This window comes from Camarhynchus parvulus, chromosome 9, assembly GCF_901933205.1.
Source record: "Camarhynchus parvulus chromosome 9, STF_HiC, whole genome shotgun sequence".
Lineage (NCBI taxonomy): Eukaryota > Metazoa > Chordata > Aves > Passeriformes > Thraupidae > Camarhynchus > Camarhynchus parvulus.
In genome coordinates, this window is record NC_044579.1 from 14,676,546 (window position 1) to 14,703,844 (window position 27,299).

General features: G+C 38.6%; 1 protein-coding gene across 4 annotated transcripts; it reads right to left on the minus strand.

Moving 5' to 3' along the window:
* Positions 1-393: 393 nt before the first annotated feature.
* Positions 394-25,244, minus strand: ZBTB38 (zinc finger and BTB domain containing 38). 4 transcript variants are annotated; one of them, XM_030953992.1, is made up of 3 exons: positions 25,059-25,244; positions 24,167-24,392; positions 394-6,223 (listed from the first exon to the last, which is right to left on the minus strand). In XM_030953992.1, exons 2-3 carry the CDS (start codon positions 24,170-24,172, stop codon positions 2,645-2,647), a joined length of 3,585 nt encoding a protein of 1,194 aa, XP_030809852.1. In that variant the 5' UTR covers positions 24,173-24,392; positions 25,059-25,244; the 3' UTR covers positions 394-2,644. The 4 variants fall into 4 exon arrangements, with proteins under 4 accessions (XP_030809852.1, XP_030809853.1, XP_030809854.1 ...); XM_030953993.1 differs by lacking the exon at positions 25,059-25,244 and adding an exon at positions 19,921-20,030 and having other exon boundaries at positions 24,167-24,605; XM_030953994.1 differs by lacking the exons at positions 24,167-24,392; positions 25,059-25,244 and adding an exon at positions 12,640-12,756.
* Positions 25,245-27,299: the final 2,055 nt, after the last annotated feature.

Below are 27,299 nucleotides of genomic sequence, written 5' to 3' on the forward strand. Positions count from 1 at the left end.
GTACTGTTTGTAAAATACACAATCTATACTACAAGGTTACTAGCAGAATTGAAAGAATTTTTCAAGTTTCAGGTCCTCATGAACATGTTTAAGATGTTGCAAAGTATTAAACACAGTCCACCTGTGTTTCCAGCCCTCTGAAACACTGAGCAGGTAGATTCTGTTCTGTATTGCATTCACCCTGTATGATGCCAGGAGATACCATCACTTCCCTTGAGCTCTGGCATGTTCTCAATTCAGTGTTCTGACCTTAATGAAGGGACTACTTGGTAACGGTGTTGCTTAATCTTCCACTGAAATAACTATTAGAAGATATGTAACTGTGCATCATATAGATTATATAAGTATTAAAACAATTTAAAAAATTGAGAGACTTGCAGAAAAATAGGAATATGTTATTTTAATTAAGCAAAAACAGAGTTATAATCACTCTTTCTAAAAATAAAATTAGACTCTTTATCAATCCTTAACATCTGCATTTAATATTTTCTTCTAAACAAAAATACAGATGTGATTATGTAGCAAATTACAGTCTTTGACAACGTATAGTATTTACGTTCTCTTACACTTACTTTAATTCTAATTTGGTCATTAATACTTGATTCATTACTGCAACATGTTACTTGTAGTAAAAGTGCCACAATTGAACTATAAACATGACATTGCCATCTTAAAACTGCTTTGCTATAAACTGTAGAGAATATACAGCGTTACAAAGTTGTTGTGTTTTTATCAAAATATACAAACCCCCCAAACCTAACACAAGCTAACAATATTTTTCTTATGAACTATACAGTTATATAAAATATTTGTAAAATTATCTTTGTATTTATAAATATTCTACCTTATTTGCTTTGGTCTATATTTATCACCATACAAGTCCACTTAGAAGATATCTTTGTGTACTTTCTTTGAAACATCTTTACACTTTCCTGTGTTTATTATTCTATTATCCTTATTTAAATTGAACCAAAGCTGCCATGAAACCAAAATTTCTCAAAGGGTTCATAGCATTCACCAGTGACAGAATAAGTAAGTGGACTGTATTATTACTTCAATCAATACTGTATTATCATTTCAACTGTAGTTTTATTGTACCCAAGCTATAGTTTCTTTTAAAATATTCAAGAAGACAAAGTTAAGTAACAAATTGTGAACCATCACAGAGAATGAAGTCAAGAATCACTAACCCTTGTCATGACCTAATTTTTTAACACTTCACAGGGATGAACATGACTACCAGAAATGCAGATACGGTACAACAGAGCCCTAGCATATAAAATGCAACTTACAGACATACACCTGCTTAGACTTTTTGAAGCATCTCAGTTAAAATGAATCACACTTCCACAAAACAGTATTAACTGGAACATTTTGGTGCTGTCTTTCAGAAGCCCATTCTCCCAGTTCTTAGTGATCTGTGCAGCTGCAGGCGCCCCACAGCCTCTGGAGTGGCAGGACGAGGGAGGCAGAAGGCTGACACTCCTTCCTCTAGCAGCCCGCTCCTGGCCCCTCTGCTGTTGCCACGGGACCCTGCTGGAAGTGTTGGTGGTATCACTGAGAAGGGACATCTGAAGGTTAAATGTTGCATTTAAGGCATGGAGATGACAGGGAACCCCACAAACTGGCCCTATACTTGTTTATACACAGGGATAGCCTCAGGGATATATATGGAAGCAAGAGTCTTATTTACCTACTCATCGCAAACTCAAAGTATTTACGGGGAGTTGCTCTATTGTTTGTGTCCAGTCATTATTCCAGGATGAGGAGGGAAACTGTCTACATGTCCTTCTGTTAAGAACTGTATTTCTAAAAGACAAGAGTTGCAGACCCACCAGGAGGTGGACATTTCTACACAGGATTTCTGTTTCATGAGAACAATTTTCTTTAGACCAATGCACCTGAAGAGTTCACCAGGCCACTGACATGGGGATTTATGCAGTTTGGAAGACTGGCTATAGCAAGTTCCACTGAACTTTTATTAAATGTCTCAGAGATATATAAATTGGGAATACTTCTCACACCTCCACTTAGACTTAGCAGTTATTATGGTAACTACGAAACTGAATATGGAAAGGAAAAGAGTAGTTTAAACTCCTGAATATGTTTCGTAAAGGCTGAGTTACAGAAAAGCATAGCAGAACTCAAATGTACTTCGGCACACCCAAGCCCATGAAACACTTCCCACCTTCACTTTAGAATACACAAGATTACAATTAGTTCCTTTATAAACACATTACTTTTGTAAAAAAAAAAAAGAAATGCAATGTATGGTTTCTGCAGCAAAAATTCCTTCTACAGAATACACCATGAACCTACTCATTACTTTTGCTTCAAACAATTCTGATTCAAAACCAGGACTGTAAAATAGTTCAGTGACGACTTTCTTGTAATATTAAGTAGAAGGGTTTGAGTTGGCCATTTTTCTTTCTCTCTATGCTAGAGTCTGTTGTGGCAAAAGTATTTTGGATGTTCCAAATTAAATTTGTATTATTGCAAATATTAGTTTTTCTGTGTTATTTTTTCTTTTGCATATATTGACACATTTAGATGAAGAAATTTGACCTTACTGATACGTTTCCCCATTCAATACATCTTTATCTTCTCCAATATATATTTTTCTTCTCCTTTGCACAATTGTCACTCAGAGTATAACTTCTGTAGTTACATTTTGTGTATTTTTCACTTTGCTTCCTTCTGAGCCAAGGAAAGGTGGATTTTCCAAAAGTTTAGTGCTTTCATTGCAAAACTGTTCTTTTCTATCTTGTGTGCCTGGACTTTTGAATAGATGTTTCTTCTGGTGCATTCCCAGAGCAGCTGCAGTCTTGCAAATTTTGGGGCACTGAAAGCAAGCATATCCTTTTCCATTATGTTCACGTACGTGCCTTTGCTCATGGTTCCTTTTGGTAGAAAGGTATAAGAAGCTCTGAAAGCAAAACTGACAGTGGTAGCGTTTTTCTCCAGTATGAATTCTTTCATGTATTTTGAGTGTTTCATTTAAAGTGAATGCCTTATTACAGTATTGGCAGACAAAATCTTTGACACCCAGGTGAATACGTTCATGTTTCTGTAGATTACCAGGAACTGAGAAACACTTACCACAGGTTTTGCAAGTGTAGGGCTTTTCCCCAGTGTGACACCTCATATGCATTTTTAAAGTGGATGGACTTTGAAATTGTTTTTGGCATAACTCACAAATGTAAGGCTTTGAAGCAGCTACATGCCAGTGTACATGTTCTTGAGCTTCTCCTGTGGAAGACTGGTCTCTTTCACAGAGCTCACAGTGAAGATTAGGCATTTCTGTGTTCTCCTCCTGGCTGACCACCTTTTCCTCGGGAGCATTCCTGAGCGCATACTCTCGACTGCACGTGTTGTGGCTTTCTATATCAGTGCTCTTGCTTCCGTGCTTTTTCCTCCACTTGGTCTTTTTCATTTTTCTTAGCTGTTTGGATTTCTTTTTTGGTTTATAGTTATAATAAGGTCTCCAGGGTTTATCACTGGAGTCCTGGTCACTAACATCATCACACATTTCTGTCAGCTCCAGGCATTCTGAGCTGTAGAGTCTAGACGGGCTTTTTTCTTTTACCTCCATTTCTGGTTCTTCAGTGAGATTGTCCTGTTTGGACTCGTGTTTGGATTTTCGGCCCCTTTTACAAAATAGCTTAGATCCTAATATATGTCTTTTTACAATGGCTTCATTACCAATTTTTACTGTTATCTGACAAAGAGGTGCGACATTGCTGTCAGCAGATGTTCCAGGTAAGGCAGGCTTTGCAATGTATGTTTCAGTTTTACTAGACTCTTGGACAGTACTTGTAGTTTTGCTACATGAACCTTCAGATCCTGTCACGTGCTGCGTATCCTCAGTTGCTTCTGCTCTGTTGTACAGCAGTGTTTTCTTTTTATCCTTAATAGTTTTTGATTTTGTAACACACTTCCCATAATTATCCGACCCATACTTACAGTCATCACTTACGGGCTGACTGGGTGGGTTATTTGAAGATTCTGTCTTACTGTTTTCTATGGAAGTGACCGTTTTACTGTGCATTATTACTGAAGAAACTCTGCTACTGTGCATTATAACAGAGGGTGCAGAACTGCTGTAACTGATGACAGAGGTTGAATTTTCATTCACATTAGCTAAAGACACAACTGAGGAATCACACTCCTGTGAACTTGAGTCATTTGCAGCAGTGGAAACTCTTTTTTCAGCTGGGAAAAAGTCCCTCTGTAGGTCGGAATTTAAGATACCTACTCCTCCAGAGAAGGAATTCTGAGTATTTGTGGAAGATGCTGCATTATTACCTGAAGATGTATCCAAGGCCAGAGTTCTGTTGTTAGATATTATACTACGTTGAAAATTCAGCGGTGGTAGCTCAGAGCTAAGAGAGCTGGGAATGAAACAGTTAGTAGAAGCAGTTTCATTAGCCTGGGTACTTGCTGGAACATTTTCATAGGAAGAATTTCGATAGGATTTATAAGGCAGTCGCCTGCATTTCATAGGTAAGAGTCGATACAGTTTGTATGGGTACATATTTGGTTTTAAACCCCCATTGGCCGTCTTTTTATTTACTGACAGGCGATGGTCAATTGCATGGAAAGACTTCTGGTGATTTTTCAGTATATAGTAAGTCATGAAGGTCTCCAGACAGAAAATGCACTGGTAGCGCCTCTCTCCGGTGTGCCAGATCTCGTGTCGGGTGCGGTACTCAGCTAACGCGAAGACTTTATTGCAGTAGTGACAAGGGTATGTTCTCCTCCAGGAATGCACATTTGCATGTCTGCGAAGGCTGGACAAGGTGACGTAACTACGCTTGCAAACAACGCAAGTGTATAATATCTGCCCATCAACGACTTTAACCAAATGATCTGTTTCTGGTAAAGTGCGGTTTGCATTAGAACAATCAGTGATGCTGTTTTCAGACAAAGGAGGCTCTGTGTTCGCACAGGAGCTTCCATTCCGTCCCTCTGTAGCAGTACGGTTATCTGCAAAATTTTGTTCATTTCCATTGTGAGCTGATAAGTTACTTGATCTCATGCAGACTTGTTCATGACTTTCCAGTATATTTAGATTTGCAAATTGTTTGCTGCAGTATTTGCATATGAAAGTTTCCTGATGCTCTGAGTGGAGCTGAAGGTGAGCAGTGAGTAACACCCGGTCATTGAATGACTTTGCACAATAGTTACAACTGTAAACAGGTGGAGTGACTGTCGCCCCAGATGCAGAGACATTAGCAGAAGTGTTTCCCTCTTCTCTGGATACATGTAGATCTCCTGTTTTATTCTGAGATTTTGGAAAGGAAGTAATTGTCTGATCGCTAACTGCTTCGTGCTGGGCTTCTGCAGTGCTTAGAGTGGAGGCTGGTACTTTGGCTACTGCCAAACCAGTACCCTGGGGCTTAATGGCTGACTTAGGAGTACTACCTGCTTGTTTTCCCTGCTGAATGACTGGGGTGGCTTGGTGATTTTCATAGCGGTCCTCACCCACCTGGTATGAAGGGCTGCTGTCCTGGTCAACAAAAGGTGCTCCTTGTGAATTATCTCCCCCGGAAGAAACTGCATAGGAGTGTTCAGCCAGGGTACTGGCTGGCTCAGTATCTTTGCACACATTGCTTCTGTCAAGGCCGATGCTGGGAGCTTGTATTGTGTCAGATACCTTTTTAAAGCTGGCCCTCAAATCAAGGGGAGAAAACAAATTGTTTTCTGTTTCAAAAATTGAGAATGCATTTGTAATTCGTGGTCCGTTTGTCACAGCAGAATCTTCATGTCGCTTTTCATGTTTTTCTTCTTTGACAGTCCCTTTTTCATTAACACAATATGAATAGGGACAGGGGGAACTTGAAAAGTTTACATCTGTAAGATCTTCTAGAAATGATATTCCCAGTTTTTTCCCTGCAGCTGCAAGGTCCGTTACAGTTTCCTGCCTCTTAACAACTACTGTGGAACTGTAGATGTAATTCAGTATCTCTGTAAACACTTCAGCTTTGAGATCATCTAACTCCAGTACATGACCTGAAATACAGATAGTACGACTCCAAAAAATGTTTTTGAAGTAAAGACTTGAAGCTGCCAGCACATTACTATGGGCTTTAAATTTGGTGTCTTCCACGATTATGGTGACATCGCATAAAATACCCCGAATGCGCTGTTCATTTAAAATGGAAAGTACAGTGTCACTGTGGAAGTCATCCTTGAGGTCCTTTGAATGGGACATGACTGTCATCTACAAGAGAAAAAAAAAGTAAATTAGAAGGCATTTTTCATCCATTTCAGTTACACATTATGTTTATAGTCTTTTTTATATATTTTTTAGTTTATTAACTTTTAAAGTTTAAGAATGAGTAAAATTCTGTCATAATATTTCAGGTTTAATTCATCTTATATTCTCTGGTGCCAACACTAGTACAGGATATGTCTGTCCAGATCAAGGAGGCAGGAGCACCAGCAGCTCCTCAGTAGGAGGCAGGGGATGCCTCTCACTCCCCCCTGGCTTGAAGCTGCTGTCCATCCTGAGCCTTTCACGGAGAATTCACCGATGTCTTTTGCTATGCCAGCGGGTGCAGCTGCTCAGGGTCACCCCAAAGGACTCCCTGAAGCCTGGATGGAATTCCCCAGCATGCCAGGGGGGCACCGGGCACAGCCGAAGGGGAAGGCTGTGTTGCCGAGGTTCTGTGCAGAGGAGGACTTTGATTCCGGGGTGTTTGTCAGACACCGACTTCACAGCACAGCTGCATCTGACCTCCTTAATAAGCTCATATTTAAACCACAGCAAGAGAGTCTCAGTTTCAGGGTAAGGCTTTATAAGCAAATGAATGCACAAGGAACACAATTTGGTAGACAACAGTGAAGTACCTGTAACACTGTTTATGTGAACAGATTTTTTTTTGGAATAGTGATTAAATTCCCTCAATAATTTACACTACTTTAAATTAACTGAAAAGTTCTGAGTAAAACAAGTAGAAAATAATGGAATAACAAGTAGAAAATAAGAGAGTTTTTTTTCTTCAGTTATAGTTCATACTTAATGTTCACATTTTATAATTAGATAGTATGTTCTTAATTTCTTTCAAATAGTAAGATTTAATTGCAATAATAAGTACCATTAAATAACTGCTAATATATAATAATTAGGTTTAATGCTGACAAAAACTATTTAGATTAGCCAGGCTGTTACTATATGAATATACTGGTTCATTCCATTGAGGAAAAATATGCAAAATATGAATGAAAAATATTCTGGAAAAAATTGATTAATTTGCCAGTTGAATTTGAATTTTGACAATTTTTGCCAACTGAATTTTTTATCTGGTGAAAATTGGTTTTCACCAGATGGTTTTTCTCAAATTCAGATCTGTACCACATAATGAGGTTTATTCCTTTTTCCCCCATGTCTGGAGTAGTGTTTTGAACTTCTACTGTCCCTTTCTGACTTCAAAGCATGACATAATAGTTGTGCTAGTGGAACTTACCAATCACTACAGTAAAAAAAGTCACACTTCTTAAAGACCCCTTTCTTTAAACTTGTGCAATTAAAATGCACCTTAAAGAATATTACTGACAGAAATTTTGAAAGACAGGCTAAAATATTACAACCTCTAAGTTAGGATTTACCTTCTAAACACTCCATCTGCTGCTCCAAACTTTAATGTTCAGCTTTAAAAATTTTACTATGACTTTTACCCTCAAATACTTTATGTTAAGAATGCCAATATATAAGATAGGTTTGATCCAAATGGCAAAAAAAAAGTTTGACCCATATTCACTAAGCAAACAGCAATGGCCATTTGGAACACATTGGCTCATTCACCCAAAATACTGGTGTTACAAATGAAGTTCTATATGTCTAATTTAATAATCAACAAAATTGAATTTAGCAGCAATTTTAATTGAACAGCAATTTTATATAAATGAATACAAGCAAGTACATTAAATATAATCAAGCATATACAAAAAAATTTGGCAGTGATTAATTAAGTATGACTAAGGTTTATATAAAGCATAAGCAAAACTGACTGGGGTATGGGGAGGGCTCCTCACCCTGCCTCACGTACAAAACAAAAGGAATCCAAACACTTCTCTACTGTATGCTAATACACATTCATCAATATTTCCCAGAAATCTCCTCCTACTTTTGATTCCTGAAACCTACTCGCTATACTGCATAGCACACGCTCCACTGGCTGCTAGGGGTCTCCGGGCTTTTTGGTGGTATTTTCAGTGGCAGGCTCACCATCTTCCTCACTGTCCTCTGAATAACCTTACAGGTTGTACATGCACACAGCTTTGTGTTATGTAAGTAAGCATTATGTTCCAAATAAGCCATATTATTTCATAGATAAAACCACTACTTAGATTCCATACCTGGAATCATTCTGACTTTGCTAATCCCAAGGCTGATTCTGTTTTCTGGAATTGTCCCAACTTTGTTCATCCCAAGGCCAATTCTGTTTTGGGATCTTGCTTATCTCAGTATTACATCCTGTATCCTGTTTTTCACGTGTACCATTTGCAAAGGGGCCCATCTGCTTTGTAACACTAATCACATATACTTTTCCTTTATTATTTTATAACAATTCTTTTCTAAAATATTGATATAGTTACGATTTAATTAGCACAAATCATATCTATTTTTCACACTGGGAAGTAATCTGTTCTGGAAAATAGGCCCTTTATCACAAAGTACAGTAATAGAAGTCATACACTCTTGCTCTAACCCATCTAATTACACTCAGAACACTTTTATCACAAATCCACAAACTATGTCCCTGCAAATCAAATTACACAAAAAGTTGCAACAACTTTACCGTGAAGACAAACCAAACATACTATGAACAAGACTGTAATTTGGTACATTACAGATGAAGCTTGGAAGTAAAATTTTTACCTTGCAGCATGGCCACTGCTTCTATCAGGAAAGGTGTTGTCTTTGCAATTAGTCAAAATTTCTAATAGACTTTGATGGCTGAGAATTTTCAATGCACAGAATTCAGAACAAAACTGTGATTCACAAAAAATACCTCTGATGTTTCCCATGATATGCCATGGATGTCAAGAAACAAATTCATCAATATAATGGTGATAGAAACATACATGAATATTATTTTGATTATTTGATCATTCTCAGCAGCTGTAAATCTAGATGCAGTGTTTTGTGCCTTGAAATGTTAAAATCATAGTTTATGATGGGTTTGTTTGTGACACTAATTTGGCTTACAATAAGTGATATTTACTCATTTGGAATGGCAACCTGAAATTCACAGTGGTTAGATACAGTTACCTGCTTTGCTTGGGTATCTGAAAATTCAGATGTAACTGTAGATAGCTTCTGGCATATGGAGTCTACAGAAAGCATACCACCAATTCTTTTCTTCCAGCAAGCAGCCACTATTCCATAATTGATTCCTTTTTCTCATTGACAATGTCTGAGATTACATCTGACTTGCTCATGTGATGTGGTATTAGAAACGAACTGTCAGACATCAAAAGCATTTCACAACAGGAGCTATTGATAGGGTTATTTCCTGAGTATAGGAAATAAATGATGTCAACTCTACCTCCCAGTGAACTGCCCCACAGGAACTTGCCTGTGTTTTTTCTGTTTCTTTATTGGAGACAGCTGGTTTTAGTTCAAAGACACATCACCTGACAGACTGTTTGCTAAGTGTATCAGGCTGCTAATGCCATGCTGAGAGGCATACAAACCCAAGTGGGTTTAGTACAAGTCTTATTATTCAACTAATTATCTTGAAATTTATCTTCCTAAGGACAAAAGTGAGTATTTGAAATTTCTACTTGCCATGTACATAGACTGACAGCTTTTGCGGTCCTGGACAATTTGGTATGCTCAGTAAAATACTAAACTAGATTCCTTGTGTCAACATTGTAGGAATGATAATTTGCTATTTGGTCATTTAATTTTTTTTTCTGTGTGCTAAACCGTAAGCTAGATATCTCATTGGAAAGTTACACATAAAAATTCCAGAGCAAATCAGTCTTCAGAGCCAACACTTTTTCCTTCTTCATCTCAAACTACACATACCTCAAATAGTCCATTTATTCATGTCTGTAATGATTCTCTACTGCGTTCTATTTCACCTGTCTTGCTTTCTGCATTTGGAAAAACATGTCTGAAATGCTATAAAATCAAAATGCCCTACCTAGCACACATATAAGGAGTATTTTAGGAATTTTTCTACATTCCATTTGCAGTTCATACTGTAAAATTAAAAACCTGCTCTTCACTTTCCAAGGGAGCACTACCAAGACCAATATACATGCAGATCAAACTTTTCAGACATGTTAATATTAAATATTTTTCATTAAACCACTGGAAGGTCCATTCAGAAGTAACTACTCTTCTGCATGATTTTTATTATAATGTTAAAGAAGAAAATTTAGTTTTATTTGTAAAGTTTTCCCAAAACATATCTAAATACCATTTGACGTATTAAAGCGCAACAGAACTCCTCAGCCAACTAATCCCTTTTTTCTCCACAAATCTGTCTGTTAATTTCATACTCTTTACTCTCAATCCAGACATAAATAATATTTTAGGAATCTCAACAGTACCTTTGTAGCATTACCTAATGGTCTTTGGTACACCTGTTAATAACTTCAGGTTCAGAACAGCAGAATTTTTGATTAGGGGTTACTATTTGCAGATTTTCTGCAAAAACAGTAACAGACTTAACCTGTCCTTAAAAGTTGTTGGAATCACTTGGAAAAATAAGATTTAAATATTCATCTGAAACTTAAGTGTAATGATCAGTAGGTTTATTAAATTATAACAGTACATTTTCTGACATCAACAGAACAGCATTCCACAATAGCAGTCACAAATGAAAATAAGTAGTATTAAAAGTTAATGTCAAGATCAGAGATTGATGCATCCAAACACAAATTTGACTACTTACACCTCACAGATGACACTGCTAATCATAAATAGAGAAGCCAGCTCTACATAGACAGAGCTGAGAATAGAAGCTAGTGTTAATTTTTATATTAACATTACTCTGAAGTCAATAAGAGTTCAGAATAATTTTTACTGACCCATGAATACTAAATAGAAATTTTTTAGTACCACAGAGAACTATTACAATCTAGGAATATTCTTTTAACTTCTGCTTATCTTTTGAAATCCACTGTCAGGCAAGTGTACCCCATTACATATGAGATTATTCTATTCCACTTCAGTCAGCTAAATTTGAAAGACAAGCTAGTGGCATAACAAAAAAACTCCAAAGCATTAGGGGCAGTTGCTAGTACCCAGGCAAAATCAAAACCAGCAAGATAAAAGATGAACTGTAGTAAGAATTCTCCCTGTTTTCTTACTCCATGAATTTCTACTGGGTTTTTTAAATGTTAGTATATTCTGGTACTAACCAACAGGACACTACAGAAATATGTTCATTCCGTATCTTCCCTATGTTCGTTTTCACCCCACTCTGTAAAGGTACTCTGAAGTCTCTGTTTTATTTCCAGCTGGCTTCTCCAGCTGAGGAGGAACATTCACCTGTATCTTAGGTCTCCTTAAAGATGCAGGTTTTGTCCTAGAGCCGAAATGGAAGCAGGCATCACCAATAAACTAAACCCCCAAACAAGTACATCCCCCCCTACACACACATCGCCCCAGCTCTGACCCTTGCTTACCTGGAAACTTCTGTCCAACCATCACTGCTACGGTGACTGCCCAGGTTTTTATGGAATCATTTCACCAGTCCTATGTCGGCAGCAGGGCTGCCTGGATCAGGGCGCTGCAGCCTCCCTGCAACCTTGGGCATGCAGGGCCGTGTTCACGGTGTTTAATGACGTTAATGATGTCTAACGACTTTCAATAGCTCGCAGGATCGTGTAGCTTAGTGCTCACTCTACAGAGCTACACGTTAATTCTTCAACTGCATTGAGAGACCTTCTCTTCGGACTCTCAATCCTCACATCCCTCCTGCCCTGTTGCTACAGAAGAGCATTACTTTAAATGTTTTTTTGCGTTTTCCTCTTTTAATTCGACAGCTGGGGGGGCTGGGGTGGGGTGATGGAATGTAGCCTAAGAGTACGTCAGTGTTAACAGACCTCTGATAGCCCGCGACGAAGCATTCCTTCAGAACGGGGATTCTTCCCCACTATTGGCATCCCGACCTCAATTCCCTCACTCCCCGCTTTACGCTTCCCGTGACCTCTCCCACCGCACGGAACAGCCCGCCCGGCTTCGGCAGCGCCTCGCTCGGATACGTAGGACGAGTCCGTGCCCGGGCGCCCCGTTCCCGCTCCGTTCCCACCACCGCGGCCCTTCCCGCCGCGGGTGGCCTCCTCCCGCCCCCGGCCCGGCCCGGCCCGGCCCGGCCCGGCCGCCGCCGCCCGCGGGGGCGCTGCCCCCGCGCAGTGCAGGCCCGGCCCGTCCCGCGCCGCGCGGTGCGGGCTTTGCGCTTAGCAGTCACGGGAACGCGGGGTCGGCGGGCGGCTCTGCCGTCGCCTTCCCGTCCCGCTCCGGCTGCGCGCAGGCACTGCGGGGCCCCGGTGCGGCGCGGCGGCCTCGCGCTGTTTGTGCGTCTGCGAGCGGCCTCCGCGCGGGCCCCGCATCGCGCCCGCTGATGGCGGTGCCGCGGTGCCCGCGCGGCCCCTCCCGCGGGAGCCGCCACTGACCTGCCGCCGCTCCGTCCCCGCCGGCGCAGCCTCGGCCCGCGCGCAGTAGCGCCCCGTCCCCGCGCCATTAACACCGGGCCCGCGGGCTCTCCGCGGGCGGCAGGCGGGCGGTGGCTGCGGCCGGGGCCGCGATCCCGCCCCGGCGGCGGCCGGACGGCGCGGCCGCCATTTTGCTGTGCCGATCCCGGCAATGGGATTGCCCGAGGTCTGCCGGGCAGGGCCGGGCCCGCGCCCTCCGCCGCGCGTGTTCCCTGTCCTCCCTCCGCAGCGAGCGCGCCGCGCTCAGCCAACGCGGCCAGCGGGGGCCTGGGCAGCTCCGCCGAGCTGCTCGCAGGCAACCACCGTAAATTCAGAGCGAAGAGGAAACGCGGCGCTCCCAGAACCCAGCGCCTGCTCCACGGCCATCAATGCAGTGCTGTGCACGTCCCTGAGAATTCCTCCTGGATCTAACATAGGACTTCATTGCCTGACTCTCCTTCCAGGCCTTTCGGCCAGGAAGAAACAGAAAGTGTCTCTGAGCATAGACAGCTGCTACCTTCTGCCATTTCCCTCCAGAAAGCATAGATCAAACATATCCTTGAAAAAAATACCTGAAATAAATTACATTTAAATAGTGAATTATAGTAACATTTACCCTTTTCATTATCTGATTATGTTATCTTTTTAAAAAGCATATATAGAAACTCAACATGAGGAATTTTGTTTTAAGCAGTATTCTGACTCATAATTTAGGTTTTGTGATATTTTTTACTGCCTCAGGAAATAAGCACAACATTACCACTAGTGCTTCATAAGCAGTAACAAACGCTCCCTTAGATAAAGAAGGACAGAGCTTGATTTCATCTGTCCAGATGCTCCAACACATTTGGTACAGTTCTCCCAGATACTGTCTCTGAGCCTCTCACTGCAAATAGTCGGCAAAGTGTTTTCTCAGAACTCAGAATCATAAAGCTTAGAGAAAAACTGGGCTTTGAGACAGGTGAAAAACATTGTTAGGTAAATGAACAGTTTGGTTTTTGTCTTAGAGCTTGCTTTTGTCCAAGGCTAACCTATGTTTATTGCTACAAGGTATTCTGTATAAGGCTTTATGGTACAGAACCTTTATTTTCAAATCTTAAACCTATGCATTAAAAGCCCTGAATAATAGGAAATTATTAATTTTAGCAAAAAAAAAATCCAGAAGCATGAACTATTTAATCATTGTCACACTTGATGGGCCTGGAAGTTAGAATTTTGGTAGAGCTTCTTCATGATAAATGCTGCTTATCATTGCAGGAAACTGCCTAATATCAACATAATGTACAAATTCTATTATAAAGAGGGGAAGTCTTTCTTTTCTTCCCCAGTTCTGTCTTGGAATTCTCCGTGCTTTTCCAGTTGGTTAAAAGCTATGGAAAGAAATTTTTTCCTATCAGGAAATTGTAACAATTTCAGTGACTTATGTATATACACATTTTCCACTAACTTATACAGTCCACATTAAAAGTTCATCTTAGAAATACTGAACATTTCTGTGAAGAGTTTAATTCCTTCTGTAATTCTGGATCACTGGAATTCTTACCTATAAGCTCACCTCCTGAAGCAATGAATATGTTTTTAGCTTAGGGCTCTCTGCCACTGAGAAACGATTTCTTTAATCTCATGGCAAATTGAGTGATGAGATGACCAGTAGCTGCTCACCAGCTGCTATGGGAATGGGAACAAATAACTGAAGAACACAGTGGTTTTGGCAAAGGCAGAGTGTGTCCCAGCATCTTCCCAACATTCACTTTTATTCCAACCTATATAATGGATTAGCAAAGTTTCATACTTACATATAGGTTGCTTTTAATCTTGAACTTTGCCTATTGCTTATTTGCTGGTTTTTTAAAACTTATTACTGTTTTAGATATGTATATGCATAATCATATGTATTAATGAAGATTTTTGACACAAATGCCATAAAAAGTATTTGTGACAAATGTGTTGTCAGTAACAATACAATAAAATGGATTAAATTAAACCTGTTGTAATCCCTTAAAGGAAATAAATGCCTTACTGAACAAGCATCTTGAAACAAATTTAAAGAAGATTAAGTTATTAATTCCCCCTAAATCTTAATTAAAATTGATTATTTTAAATTGTTTTGAAAATCAGATGCATAACCATCATTTGTATAACTGATATGTCCAACTTACAGACAATAATTTATTTGTACTTAAACATTGGATGCTCTGGCAGTCTATACACACACACATACACACACATATCTATATATATATGTATATATAACATTTGAGTTATTGGGAATTCACAGTCTCATCAGCTCATTCTTTCTCCAAGATTTTACATAATGATTCTAATGTTTCATGGAAGGCCAACTGCATGCAAAGAAAATGGAAGCACTGGTTCTGCAGCTGGACCTGTGAATGCCCTACAGTGATATCTGAGAGAAGCTGGACAATATCCATATGCTCTGCAGCCCTGAGTCCAGGGTGTAATCCCCAACACTAATGATGTACTTCAGAAACAGTGAGCTTGCTAGAGTATATGGACCAACTCCTCTTAAACATAAATGATTGTGCACCACAGCACACAAATACTGTGTTCCTTTTAGAAGGAAGCCCAAGGAGTTTAGCATTGGATTATTTCTCATATGGTAAATCTGCAAGATCTAGAGAAAATTTTCAGCAAATCTCTCTAAAATGTATAAAACATTTCCAAGGTTACTGAAATGGTGGTATTGGGATGCTTTGCTGAAGTCTGATAATCTCACTTCTGCAAGTTGTGGCATATGGTATTCTTTCTGTAAGAGTATTTAATGAAAAAAATGTGCCAATATTCCTCTCTAGACAAGCAGTTTCAGTTCTTAAGCAACAGCAGAAAACAACATATAGAGCATTACTCAGTCTTGCAAATTTCTCATAAGCAACAGGAGTTTGGCCAGGATTTGACTGGTTTTGTCTCAGTGCCTAGATCAGCCTATCCAAGAGAAAAATGCTAGGATAGACTGTCATCTTCAGTGCTCTCCCTGCTGAGGTGAGAGCATCCAGGGGTGCTGCTGAGAAGGAAACAGCTCCTCTGTATGCTCAGGCAGGCCAGCCCTTCACCCAGGAGAGGGGCACTGCAAAGACCCAGCAACCCAGAGTGACTTCAGGTCCCCTTTGTGGCTCGTGAGCAAGGGAAGGAGTTCATGTGCAGCCCTCTTGCTCTTATTCAGCATCAAGTGGAGGGAGAAGGAGCCCAGTTACAGCACCTGCAGCAGCCCCCTGCCCTTCCATGTCTGGTGGAGAGGAGAGAAACCTGGGACAACCTGCCCGGCTCTCAAGCTGTGTGAGCTGAACGTGCACCAAACCAAGTCTTTCTCCAAGAAATGCTGCCTTCTTAAAATTTAGGTATGGCCTAATCAGAGTACCATTAACACTAAACAGGACATATACAAGCAATTTTTAAAGTTGTAACTACATCTTTTTCACCAGTCTGAAAAAGAAAATGAAGCAATGACAGTAACATAAATCCAAATTCTTCTCTTGCACAAAATACAAAAGCTTATGTTGTACTGCTACTAAGAATCAGCTGACTTTACATCTTGCTATCTCTGAACAATCTTATTATTATTTTCCATTTAAGTCTTTCTTTTTTTTATGTGCTGCTGGCAAGCTGTTTTCTAGCTGCCTACACTTGTAGGACATATCACTCCTTAGCTAACAGAGACCAGTTGCAAACATGAAGCTATGTTTACAGGCAGAGTGACAACAACAGACATTCTTCTGTTGATGACTGTTGTCAAATGTAGTGATTAATATATTTCAGTAGCTTGAAACAAAAGAAGCAAACTAAACATTTATGTTTTGTTCATTCAGAACAATTACTGTGTGGTATTCTGTTGCCTGTTCTGTTATCAGAAAGGTAAAATAAAAGTAGTTGAGTTCAGCCTCTATTTTCCAATTTCCAGAGGAAGCATCATTTGAATATGGGAGCCAGCATCCACAATGCAGCTCGGGGCTGCTGTTCTGGGTGAGGTATGTGGGGGGCCAGGCCAATGCATCAGTTCTTGCCCTTTACTACAGCTGATGTGGCAAATCAAAATGGACTGGAAACAGAGTTCAATCTGCACCTGCAAACACCTCGTTCAGTTGGTCTGCCAGGTGGCTGGACACAGGCATTTTGGAAACCAGAGCTGGTCTTCAAGCTGTTAATTTGCCACCACTAGCCTCCAGTATTCCTTAAAATTTTGCAAAATATTTTTGGTTTTGCTGTTGTTTTGGTAAACCAAAACCAACATACAAGGGATACCTATTGCTGTCAGTCATCACTGCAGTGTGGCCAATATTATGACAACTTAGTGAACGCTCGAGAACTTCATATGCTCTTAAATATTCTTATGCTCCATTTTGTGCTGACCAAAGGGGCCCAGCCCAAGCCGTACTCCTTCTTTTCCATCCTACTGAAGCAGGACCTCTGCTCATGCAGTGGAGAAGAACTGTAAAAAAGGCAGACAGCACTGGCAGTACAAAGAAAACCGTGATGCCTCCAGCTCTGGTTTTTGCTGCTTGCTCTGCCACCAGTGTGAACTGCTCAGATCTGAGCTCAGCTCCGGTGGGGGACAACAACAACAACAACAACTACTACTACTACTACTACTACTAGTGCTGTTGCTGCTGCTGCTGCTACTACTACTACTACTTCTACTACTACTACTACGGCTACTACTAAAACCCCAACAGTTGGCTTGCCTCTCCATAATAATTTCCCAAACTCTTACTCACTCAGAAGCCTTAATAGTAAGTAGCATGTGATAGTACATATCCACATTGTTTATGGTTCAGGATCATGAAAAGTTTCCTGTGGCAGTGTTTAAACTATCTGAAATTAATACTAGATTCTGGTATTGATTCTCATCTTGGCTGTTGAGAGTAAGGGAAATGTTGAAAAATTGTCAAGATAATCTTGATTTCCTAAATCTGATTATTATATATGAAGTCTACTCTCTTACTAAGCACTCCGAAAAAGTAAATGGGAATATTTTCATTGATTTCAAGGCAAATTCAATGAGGCTACTTGTCACCTAAGCAATTTCTCAGGTTACACCCACTGAATTTAAACCCAAGATTTGCAGATTCCCATTTCCCCCATCTTTTTAATTAATAGGATTTTAGACTTATTTCTTTAAAATATATAATTTGGTGTAACCCAAAGGGTTGGATACACTTTTCATTTTATATATAAATTAATACTTTAAGAAGAAAGGCCAAAAATAACCTGTACATATACTTGCTGAAGTCAGTAGCCCAATTTCTCAGAACTGATCTTATTTATCTAAGCTTCTTTTTAATCCGGGACTGAACACTTGCACAGAAAGTGTAAGTGCTGCCTAAATGCCACATCCAGATATTATTCCAGAAGTCCCTGATCAACTGTCATTTTGACTTCCACAACTGTTTTTTGACCCCTGCATTCTCCTGTTGTCTGGCAGAAGACAACACTTGGGTCATATCTCTTTGCCTGGCTACGTGAGCTGGAACCAGAGTGCTACCAGTAACACCAGCTTCATTCTTATTTAGTGGCTTCAGTTTGTCACTGTGTAAGGCAATATGATCATGCTTGTTTCTGAATGCTGGTGCAAGATTCGAATTGAGAGTGCCTGAGCATTTCTGAAAGACACCATTACCCATGATTTCTATCTGTACTTATAGCAGTGCTGTAAGTATTCAGAATCCTAGAGGAAGGTTTTCATTTGCAGGCCAAGCCTACCATGCCCGTTTTATCCAGCTATTCCATGCCAAATTGAAAGTGCAATAATAAAAAGTCACAAGAGATATTTCCATTGAAAACATGAGGGGTTTTGGTTAAAATCTTTGAGTATTAGTAAACCACACTGGGCCATGCCCAGAAATCTTTTTATATGGTGATTTTCAAGATGCGTGCATTATTGTGAGCACATGGTATGTAAATGCATTGGGCTGCTTAATAAGCATTCACTGACACACATCTGCAGCTTTGCTAATGTACCTTTTATTCCTATGTGGTTGTCAAGGAAACAGGTTATGGCCCAGTATTCTGTCTAAAATGTACTGAGCAAGTGTTCTAAGATAATTTACTAAAATAGATACAACTTGGGTTTTGTAGCTCATTGCTTCTGTAAATGCAGGTAACTGGAATTTATCTAATTGTAACGTATCACTGATTAGTTTAGACCACCAGTGCCATTTTATTGCCTCTGAAAATCCTTTACATTTTTGGTAAAGGAACACATAACATTGCATATTAAAAGTAAATTTAATTAGAGAAGATATTTTGAGATATTCTAGGAATTGAAGAGGGCTTTTCGACTTGGGATTGTGTTATTGTGTTTTTCTGGGTTTTCTAGAAATTTGATACTTTACTGTACATTCTGCCTGGTGACCTTAATTACTTATTTCAGTTTAGAGATACCACAGCAAGAATGGCTCTGATGCAGCAAAGCATTTCCTACCAAAATTTGTGCAAATATTGCCACTGAAATCACTGGGACTTCTCCCTTTCTTATACCCTTTGGTACCAAGAACCACATTAAAAATTATTGAATTAGTCAGAATTTCACCGATTCGTTCATTCAATACAAGTATATCTTGAAGCACAGATACCAGGCATACTTAAACTAACCAAGATTATTATTGGACATTGACAATAAGAAAAAATGAAACTGTTAATATTTGAAAAAGCCGTGCAAAATGTGAACTGTTATTTTGAAATATCCTTTGTGATTATTTATCACCATACTATACCTGAATCAAACTGCTCTTTCCAGCTCATGAATCAAGAGGCTTTTTTGTGTCCCTGATTAAAGTAATGTATAAAGGTAGAGATTCTATGAACTATACCCAGCTTAACCAACACAACAGTGTCAGAAACAGGCACTGGCACTGAGAGTTCCTCTGCCTTTCCTGTGTGGCACAGGTTTGTAATGAACACTCGTGACTGGGATCCAGAGCTGACATTCTGGCATGCTCAGGAGCTTTGTGTGCATACCAAAATGTTTGGTTTGTGCAGATCCTTGGAGGCTGTAACAACCTGTTTCAAAAACTGTTCTGTCTGATTTTGTTTGTCCAATCTCCATGGAAATAGAAATCTGGTAGGAACTGGAAAATTCCAACAATACTGACATGCAAATAGAGCAATGTGGTACCATAGTAAGAACAAATCTTAAGTTATTGTAATAAACTAGAAATTAACAGAAAATATACCCAGGTAATGTAGTGGTGATGGTGTTAAATAATTTAGCTCTATTTCTATGTGAAATTACCCCATAAACTTACCCACCTAAAATCAGGTTGTTCTTCTGTTAGAGTCTTTTAAAAGTGGTATTGAGAGGTATTTTCAGCAAAACCATCTCAGTAATTCTGTGAACTGTGTGGCTACAGTGTATCAGCCTGTGAAGGGAGAAATCCAAATTTAATGACTGAATTATTAGACAAGTACTAATTCCCATATACAATGCGTAATTCATCAGAATTTTCCCTGGGGTGCTGTAGGGCTCCAAATCTACATCTGGGAATTTTAGAACACACCAGCAATAAACCAGTAGCATTAACCAAACTTCTGCTGCATTGTTTTGTTATGGTCTAACCTGTGTTGTGCAGACTGGACGTAATGATATGTTCTAGACAGAAATGTAAGGATATTTTCAAGTTTAAAGTAATTATTTTGAAAGACGTTTTCTTTCTCCTCTTCTACCACTTTTCTTTTGATCTCTCTTGTCACAGATATCACCACAGGATCTGTGATAATGACATTTCTAGGCAGCTCTTGTTCTCTGGAATACACTTCCTGTATTTCTCTGCTTAAATGATTATTCATCACTGTCAAACATCCTGATTTTATTCTTATGTATCAAACATATTAAAAAGGTTTTCCTGTAACAGTATAAAAATTATGTGGAACCAGGTTTTGTTTCAAAGATACTGAAAAAAATGAAATTGTTCCATAGAGAAATTGCAAAATTATGCAGGTAAGGCCTTATGACTCAGCTGATAGGCACTCATACAGCAGCAAGTATGGAGCAGCAATTAAGAATACATAGCTCCATCCTCCATTTGCAAATACACTGTATGCTCTTAGCAATAACTGTACAGGAAATACAGGACCCATTACTTTGCCTTGAAAAGGTAAGAAGGTGAGTTAATTTTGTTGTTGTTGTTGTTGTTGTTGTTGTTGGTTCAGCCTGGTACATTTTTAGTATATGTTAATTTGAATAAGAAATCTGTAGCTCACACCTGCCCTTAACAAAGGCCAGAATGAAAAAAAAATGCAGTAAGCCATTATTATTACCTCAAATTCCAATAAAGGCATATTCATAAATGACCAAAATATGATAAATGAGAAGCTTAAACATCATGTTTGGAGGAATCCAACAGTTAAGGATCTTACCAAAGCTAAAGATTTACAAAATTTGATAATACTGGAATTCAAATACAATATTATCCTTTAATACTTAGTGAAGAAATTTATGTGAAAAAGCACAACAGACACTACCTCAAAAGGGTTAATTGGTACCTATTCATTACTACCAGAATCTGTTTAATAGTCTGAGAAATATTATCTGAACACAGCCAGTTTCCTACTGAGAGACCTGCAGTTTCAAATCAAAATGAAGTTTAGAGGCAGAAGTAACCTTAATTAGAAAGACCATTGAAAAACAAGTAGGACATTGTCCAAGTGAATAATTTTTTTTGTTTGATTTAATTTTTACTCATACTTTGTTTAGATTTCCTGTTAGGCAGAAATGGAGTTGGCATGGATAGAGGAACAAATTCCAATTATTAAAAGGGTGGTTCAGTATCAACAATTAGAATTCTGTGATAAAACCAAACACTCCCTCCCCCCAGCCCACAAACAAAATAAACCCAAAAACCCTAACAGGCTCCACTGACAATAGCATTTGCAGGCTGTGCTGGAGGTGGGAAAAACTGCACCTGCTCCTCCATGCCCTGGTTAGCCCTCTTAGTAAAAGAATAAAATGGATGAAGTTTACAGAAGATTTTTTATGGCACCTCTGTCAGCAACATTCTGACACTCTGCATTAGCTGGATGTAAGTGCCACTGAAATACATACAGCAACCCACGTATAGCAGTCAAAACTGGAAACAGCTTGCTAATTACTGGACTCCTCCTAAATAAAGAAATCCGTTTCTATCGCTAGAAGAAATTACTGTTCATGGCTGCCAATGAGTTTTTCTGGACTCATGAAAGCACTTGAGTTCAGTCATATTCATTACAAGAGGACTTGCACCCCTCAACAAAGAGCAAATCTGCAAATGGATTTTAAACAACCATAGGGAAATGTGCTCATGTAATGGAGCTACTTTTTAAAAATGCCTTGAGTGGATATGTTTAGACACGAAGATATAATAAAAACAGTTTATTGCTAAGTGCCCCATCTTTTCTAAAGATAAGTATCAGAGGCAATAAATAGATTAGACATATCATTTGCTCAGCATTTCCTTCAAAAATAACCACACAAGAAATAAACAAAGAAATTTACTTTCTTACTACATTTAATGGTGCCCTCCATATTAACATTTTAGACAGGAAAATAATCAGCAGAAGCAAGCTACTGGAAATAAATCAAATTACAAAAATGCAGGCTTTAATACTGTCTGTTACGTTTTCAGTTCTGCTTCTTTAGGTGGAACAGAGGAATACTGGAATGCATGAAATTATTCTTATAATTATGAATCTAATGGTTTTATTGTCATCATTAAGGGTTTGCCTATTATGACACATGACAAGTCATATTCCTGAACAGTTATACTCTGCTCATTTGGAATGCATTGAACTGGTATATTTAGAAGTAAATGAGAATTAGTTTAATATTACTCATACTGTCAGGGCTATTATTGATAATTGGCTGTGCTTCTAAATGCCTCCTCTGCATTCACTTTCAGTGCTGAGTCTTTTTCCACACAGAATATACTCATTTTAAAGTCAAGGACATGAAAGGAAAATGGCTTCCCTGCTGCAAAAGTCTCATTGCAGTAGTGAGAATTTCTCAAGTCACGTACAAAGGGCATCGACGAGGAGATACACTATGTTATAAGCTCAGTAGAGACATTCAGTACCATCTGATCTGTGTAGGCAGTTACCTGTGGTACACATAATATTTAACTTCACCGGCATGGTAAAAAATACTAGCTAAAAATAGAAATAAAGAATTATAATACTTAAATTTTGCAAAATCTACAAGGTCTGCAAAATACCGCAGACCACAAGTGAGCTTATTCTCTAAAGGCTTGTTTCAGGTCTGACTGGAGTTCTTTTGCAGTATGCTTAAACACAGTTCTTTACCTGAACTTCAGACTGCATCCACTGTTTAAAGAAAGGTTTATTAACATTACTGTGGCTGAATTCAGCAAAGTTGAAAGAAGGTTTAAACCTTCTGATTCTCTACATTTGTCAGCTGCTAAATGTTTCAGTCATATTTTTATACTTGTGATGATAATAAAACTATTACTTTATATACACACAGTACAAACCTTGACCTACATGCAAGACTGGGCTAAATTAAAAAGAAACCAGGGTACATTTCTGGGAACAACCAATGCAAACCAGAAATAAACCAGGTTTTTGTGTGTACAGCTTTATAAACATGGCATCATTTAAGAACTGATAGCCGCATGGAAACACAAAGTGAGATCACATTCTGAGTTAGAACTCAGAGGAAACAACTGCGACATTTCCATTTGCATTGTGATATTGCTACTAAAGAGAATAACATCTTTCTACATCTCTACCATTGAACCTTTTTAAAGGATTTGGTTGCCAAGGAAACTGGTTCTGGCCCAGTATTAATTTGAAAGAAATATATTATATGAGTTGGTGTAAGTAATACAGTACTCATAATTATTGTTATTCTTTATGCTCAAATTCCAGTTTTTTTACTTAAGGCTGTTAAGTTTTTATTTAATAATTTTTTTTGTGTGTGAAGTAAAACACATTTCAGTGAACTGATACTCAGTTTAAGCTGACAGGGCCATTTATATCAATCTCTCTCTTTAAAGTTCTCCTACCTTTAAATAACAAGAAATAATGCAGTTTTATGTTTGTAGCCAATACTGAAAATATAAGCATTAAAGCATATTATTCTTTAATTAATATTTCGCACAAAACACAAAACCGCTTATCACAGAATTTAAATATTTTTCTTTTTTCTAATCTTCCTCAATTTTTATTTCTGTCTTTTAGCTGCAAGTTTAGTAATGCTTATAGTCAGCTTTAAAATGTAATGGAATCAATAAGGTTTTCAAAAATTCTTTTGTTGCATAAGCGTTGCCACGCCCTTAGTACATATGATTATTTTAACAGACATGATTGCTCCACTTTCACAATAGATTTAAAAAAAACAGATAAGAGTAATTGCCATGCCAACATGTGAAGACAACAATTTAATATAGATTGTTTTCATTAACAGTTTAGTACATTTTAAAACTGAAAGCTACATTCCAAAGCCCATTTCATGTTCTTGCAACACTGACCAAGAAAACAGTAAAACATGCAAATCTCAACCTACCTGCATGTACCACTTAGAGCAGTGTTAACATGGCAATGCACCCTGCCATTTTTATGTAAAGCGATGGAGATAAGTTCTGTTCGTGGTCTTCTTGATAATTTTTTAGAAGCAGTTGTCAAAATTCAGATGGGAAGCAGCTTGAATAGACCGTGAGCAGGAGAACTGAGTTTATCAACAGGGAAAGCAGGAGTGGGAAAAAAAAGTCCTCATCCAAGGTTTTCTGAAACTGCAAAACAAGATTGGCTTTTTTTTTTCCTCCTCCTCAGAGGGTTCAAAGCTTGAAGCTGACCACTGCAAAGGCCACTTGTCACATTTACTGAAAATCAACCTATTGATATCACAGCTGAAAATATAAACTCGACAACCAAAGCCCATTGCACAACGTGGACTGCGTAAGAGTTAAAAATAGATTTGACGTGCCTCCTACCTGCATAATAAATATGTAAGTTTCAAGTGCTTTAATTCGATATTCACATTAATTAACAATACAATATACATTATTTAAACTACAGTAAATGCAAGAAGAAAAAGGGTGACACCATCTGGAAGCACAGTTTGCTTTTTTTTTCCCTTTCCAAGGGCTAATAATGTAGTTTGAATGTGATGACAAGCTAACAGCTCACCACATTGCAAATGAAAAAAGAATTCTTAAGGTGATGCTCAAATATCTAAGCCTGTAATGAAGCACAAACCAGTGTTCACTACTGCATGACATGGCACACAGACCATTTACATACTCACATTTGAGATACTAGGCACAGTATAATGAATTCAATACACAGCATGCACACAGCACAAGCAACGTTAATCCTGCCTGCCATTTTAGGCTTGCAGGAGTAAGATACATACTGCAGCACAGCTCTGGTAAGGGAGGAGGCAGGGGACAGCTCACCTTAAATGCAGTATCTGATTAATGTTGTAAGTGACATTGCGTATCAGCTACAGAGTCTTGGTTCAACTGGGTGGGAGGGAACAAAGAAAATTGTCATCAACTGGTGATGCAAGATGAGCTCCAGTCACTAACACTGTTAGCAAACTCCAAATTCTACAACGATACGGTAGTAGGCATTTCAAACTCTTATCAAAATCTGCTTGTGCAATGGCTGAGCCGCCTGCCGAGGAAAACAAAACAGTCTTCTTGCTTATTGGAGAAACGCTGCATCCACTACAGCAACATCCTCTCGATGCAGAAAGATTGCACGTCGCACATATTAAATCCTGAATGCATTTGCTGTGCTTTCTTAATTTTTAAGTTCCAGTATTAAAAAATAAAATTAAAAGCCAATGATAGCAAAAATAATATAGCTAAAGGTCTAATGTTCAGACAAATAAAACATTTCTTTTTCTCTCCTTTCTGTTTGCTCTCTTTTACAGTCCATCAAAATCCTGAGCAGTATTGACAAACCACACGAGCACCGGGTCTGACTGCATGATCAGCTGTCTGTGTCTACGCTACACCCTGTTAACCACAAGCAGTGTTAGAGCTAAATATATCTGCAATGCAGAAACAGTAGGTGCTATGTGGTACACAATTCTGATTAGTTTTAAGATATTTTTCTATCCTCAGATATAACAAATAAAACAAAATTTGTTGCTGATCTCTGTCAAGCATGGTATCTGTCAGACTTACAGAACATAAAAGCTATCCTAAGTACACTGACCTAGATAACACTAAGAAGACTTAAGCAGCGTGCAAGCATACTCACTGTCAAAGCAAGGAAAACGAAACAATGATTGTCTAATCAAACTGAAAGCAACAACTCACTAGCACAGTATAAATTCCAAAATGCTACGTACTGTATATGCACATCTCATGTTATTGGAAGACGCAAAGCTCCTTTGTTTTTTTTTTCTCGGCGGCTTTTCTTAGCTACGGTTGCACAATGACATTCTGACATCATGGAGGTCAATGCAGATACTAAAGTGCTGTCGTCTTGAAGAAAAAAAATGGAAATATAAAACCATAGCTGCAAAGATAATAATAATAATTATGATAATTAAAAATTTCACATCACCTACTAAATGTCTTTCTATTACCCTCTGAGATTAATAGCATGTATGTTGTTCAGCCGCATACGTTAAATTGGTATCACCCTCTGCAGAGACTGCAAGAGTAATTGTGGGAATTAGATTTTTGTAAATGTCAAAAAAGGGTTATCATCTGGAAAACTTAAAAATACAGCAAAATATTTTGCATGTATAATGAAAAATATGCAAAGATAAAAGCATCAAAAACTGCCAATCTGACTTTTTTTTTTAATGCCTAATAAGCAAAACTGATGCTATTTTCATTATCACTCTGTCTCCAGAAGGAGAATGAGAGAACCATGCTGCAGTTTACTGTAACCTGAGTTACCTTCCCAGAAGGCTAAACCATCAGGTGAGGTAAAATAAACCATAAGATATACCTGTTTATAGAGCAAAATCCCCCCCACTATGTCGGTGACTTCTCTCAGCTCTTTATCTCTCTACCTGCAAATACCGCAAGATGATATCCAGCACAAGAACAGAACTGTGAAGATTAATGTGTTAGCTCTAAAAATATTCCACTGAACGATTTCTTTAGGTAACCATTGTTTACCATATGTATAAGTAAATCTAGATGGTTTCTGACCAATTGCAGAAATAAACCGCTCCTTGTGAGGCCAGATTTATCCAGAGAAGCGCTAGCTTTCATTTGACCTGCCAGTATGGCTGAGGAAGAAAGCAGCCAAATTTTCAAACACATATTCTTTCCCTAGAAACCTGTGTACATGATGATTGTTTTTTTCCAAAAGAGCACCTCTTTTTAAAAGGGCAGACTAATACCAAGTATTGTATTAAATCAGAAAATGTTGCACAGCAAAAGTAGGCTGCTGTACATATGTATTCACTTCTTTTCAAAAAATAGACAATCTGATTTTGCTTTTTTCCTCCTTTTTATTATTTTTTAATGATTAAATAAGTATCTGTTTAATTTGGAGGTTTTTCTTTGGGAAATTATTTGGCATTTTGCTCTCTTTCATTTTAAAGGCTGGGAATGAGATGTTCCTAACAGTCAGTGCTTTAAAATATTCAGAATCCCCCGCTTCCATAAATAGCACATCTGTCACAGAAAGGGAATCCAGCCAACAGAAAGGCAGATCAGACCAGC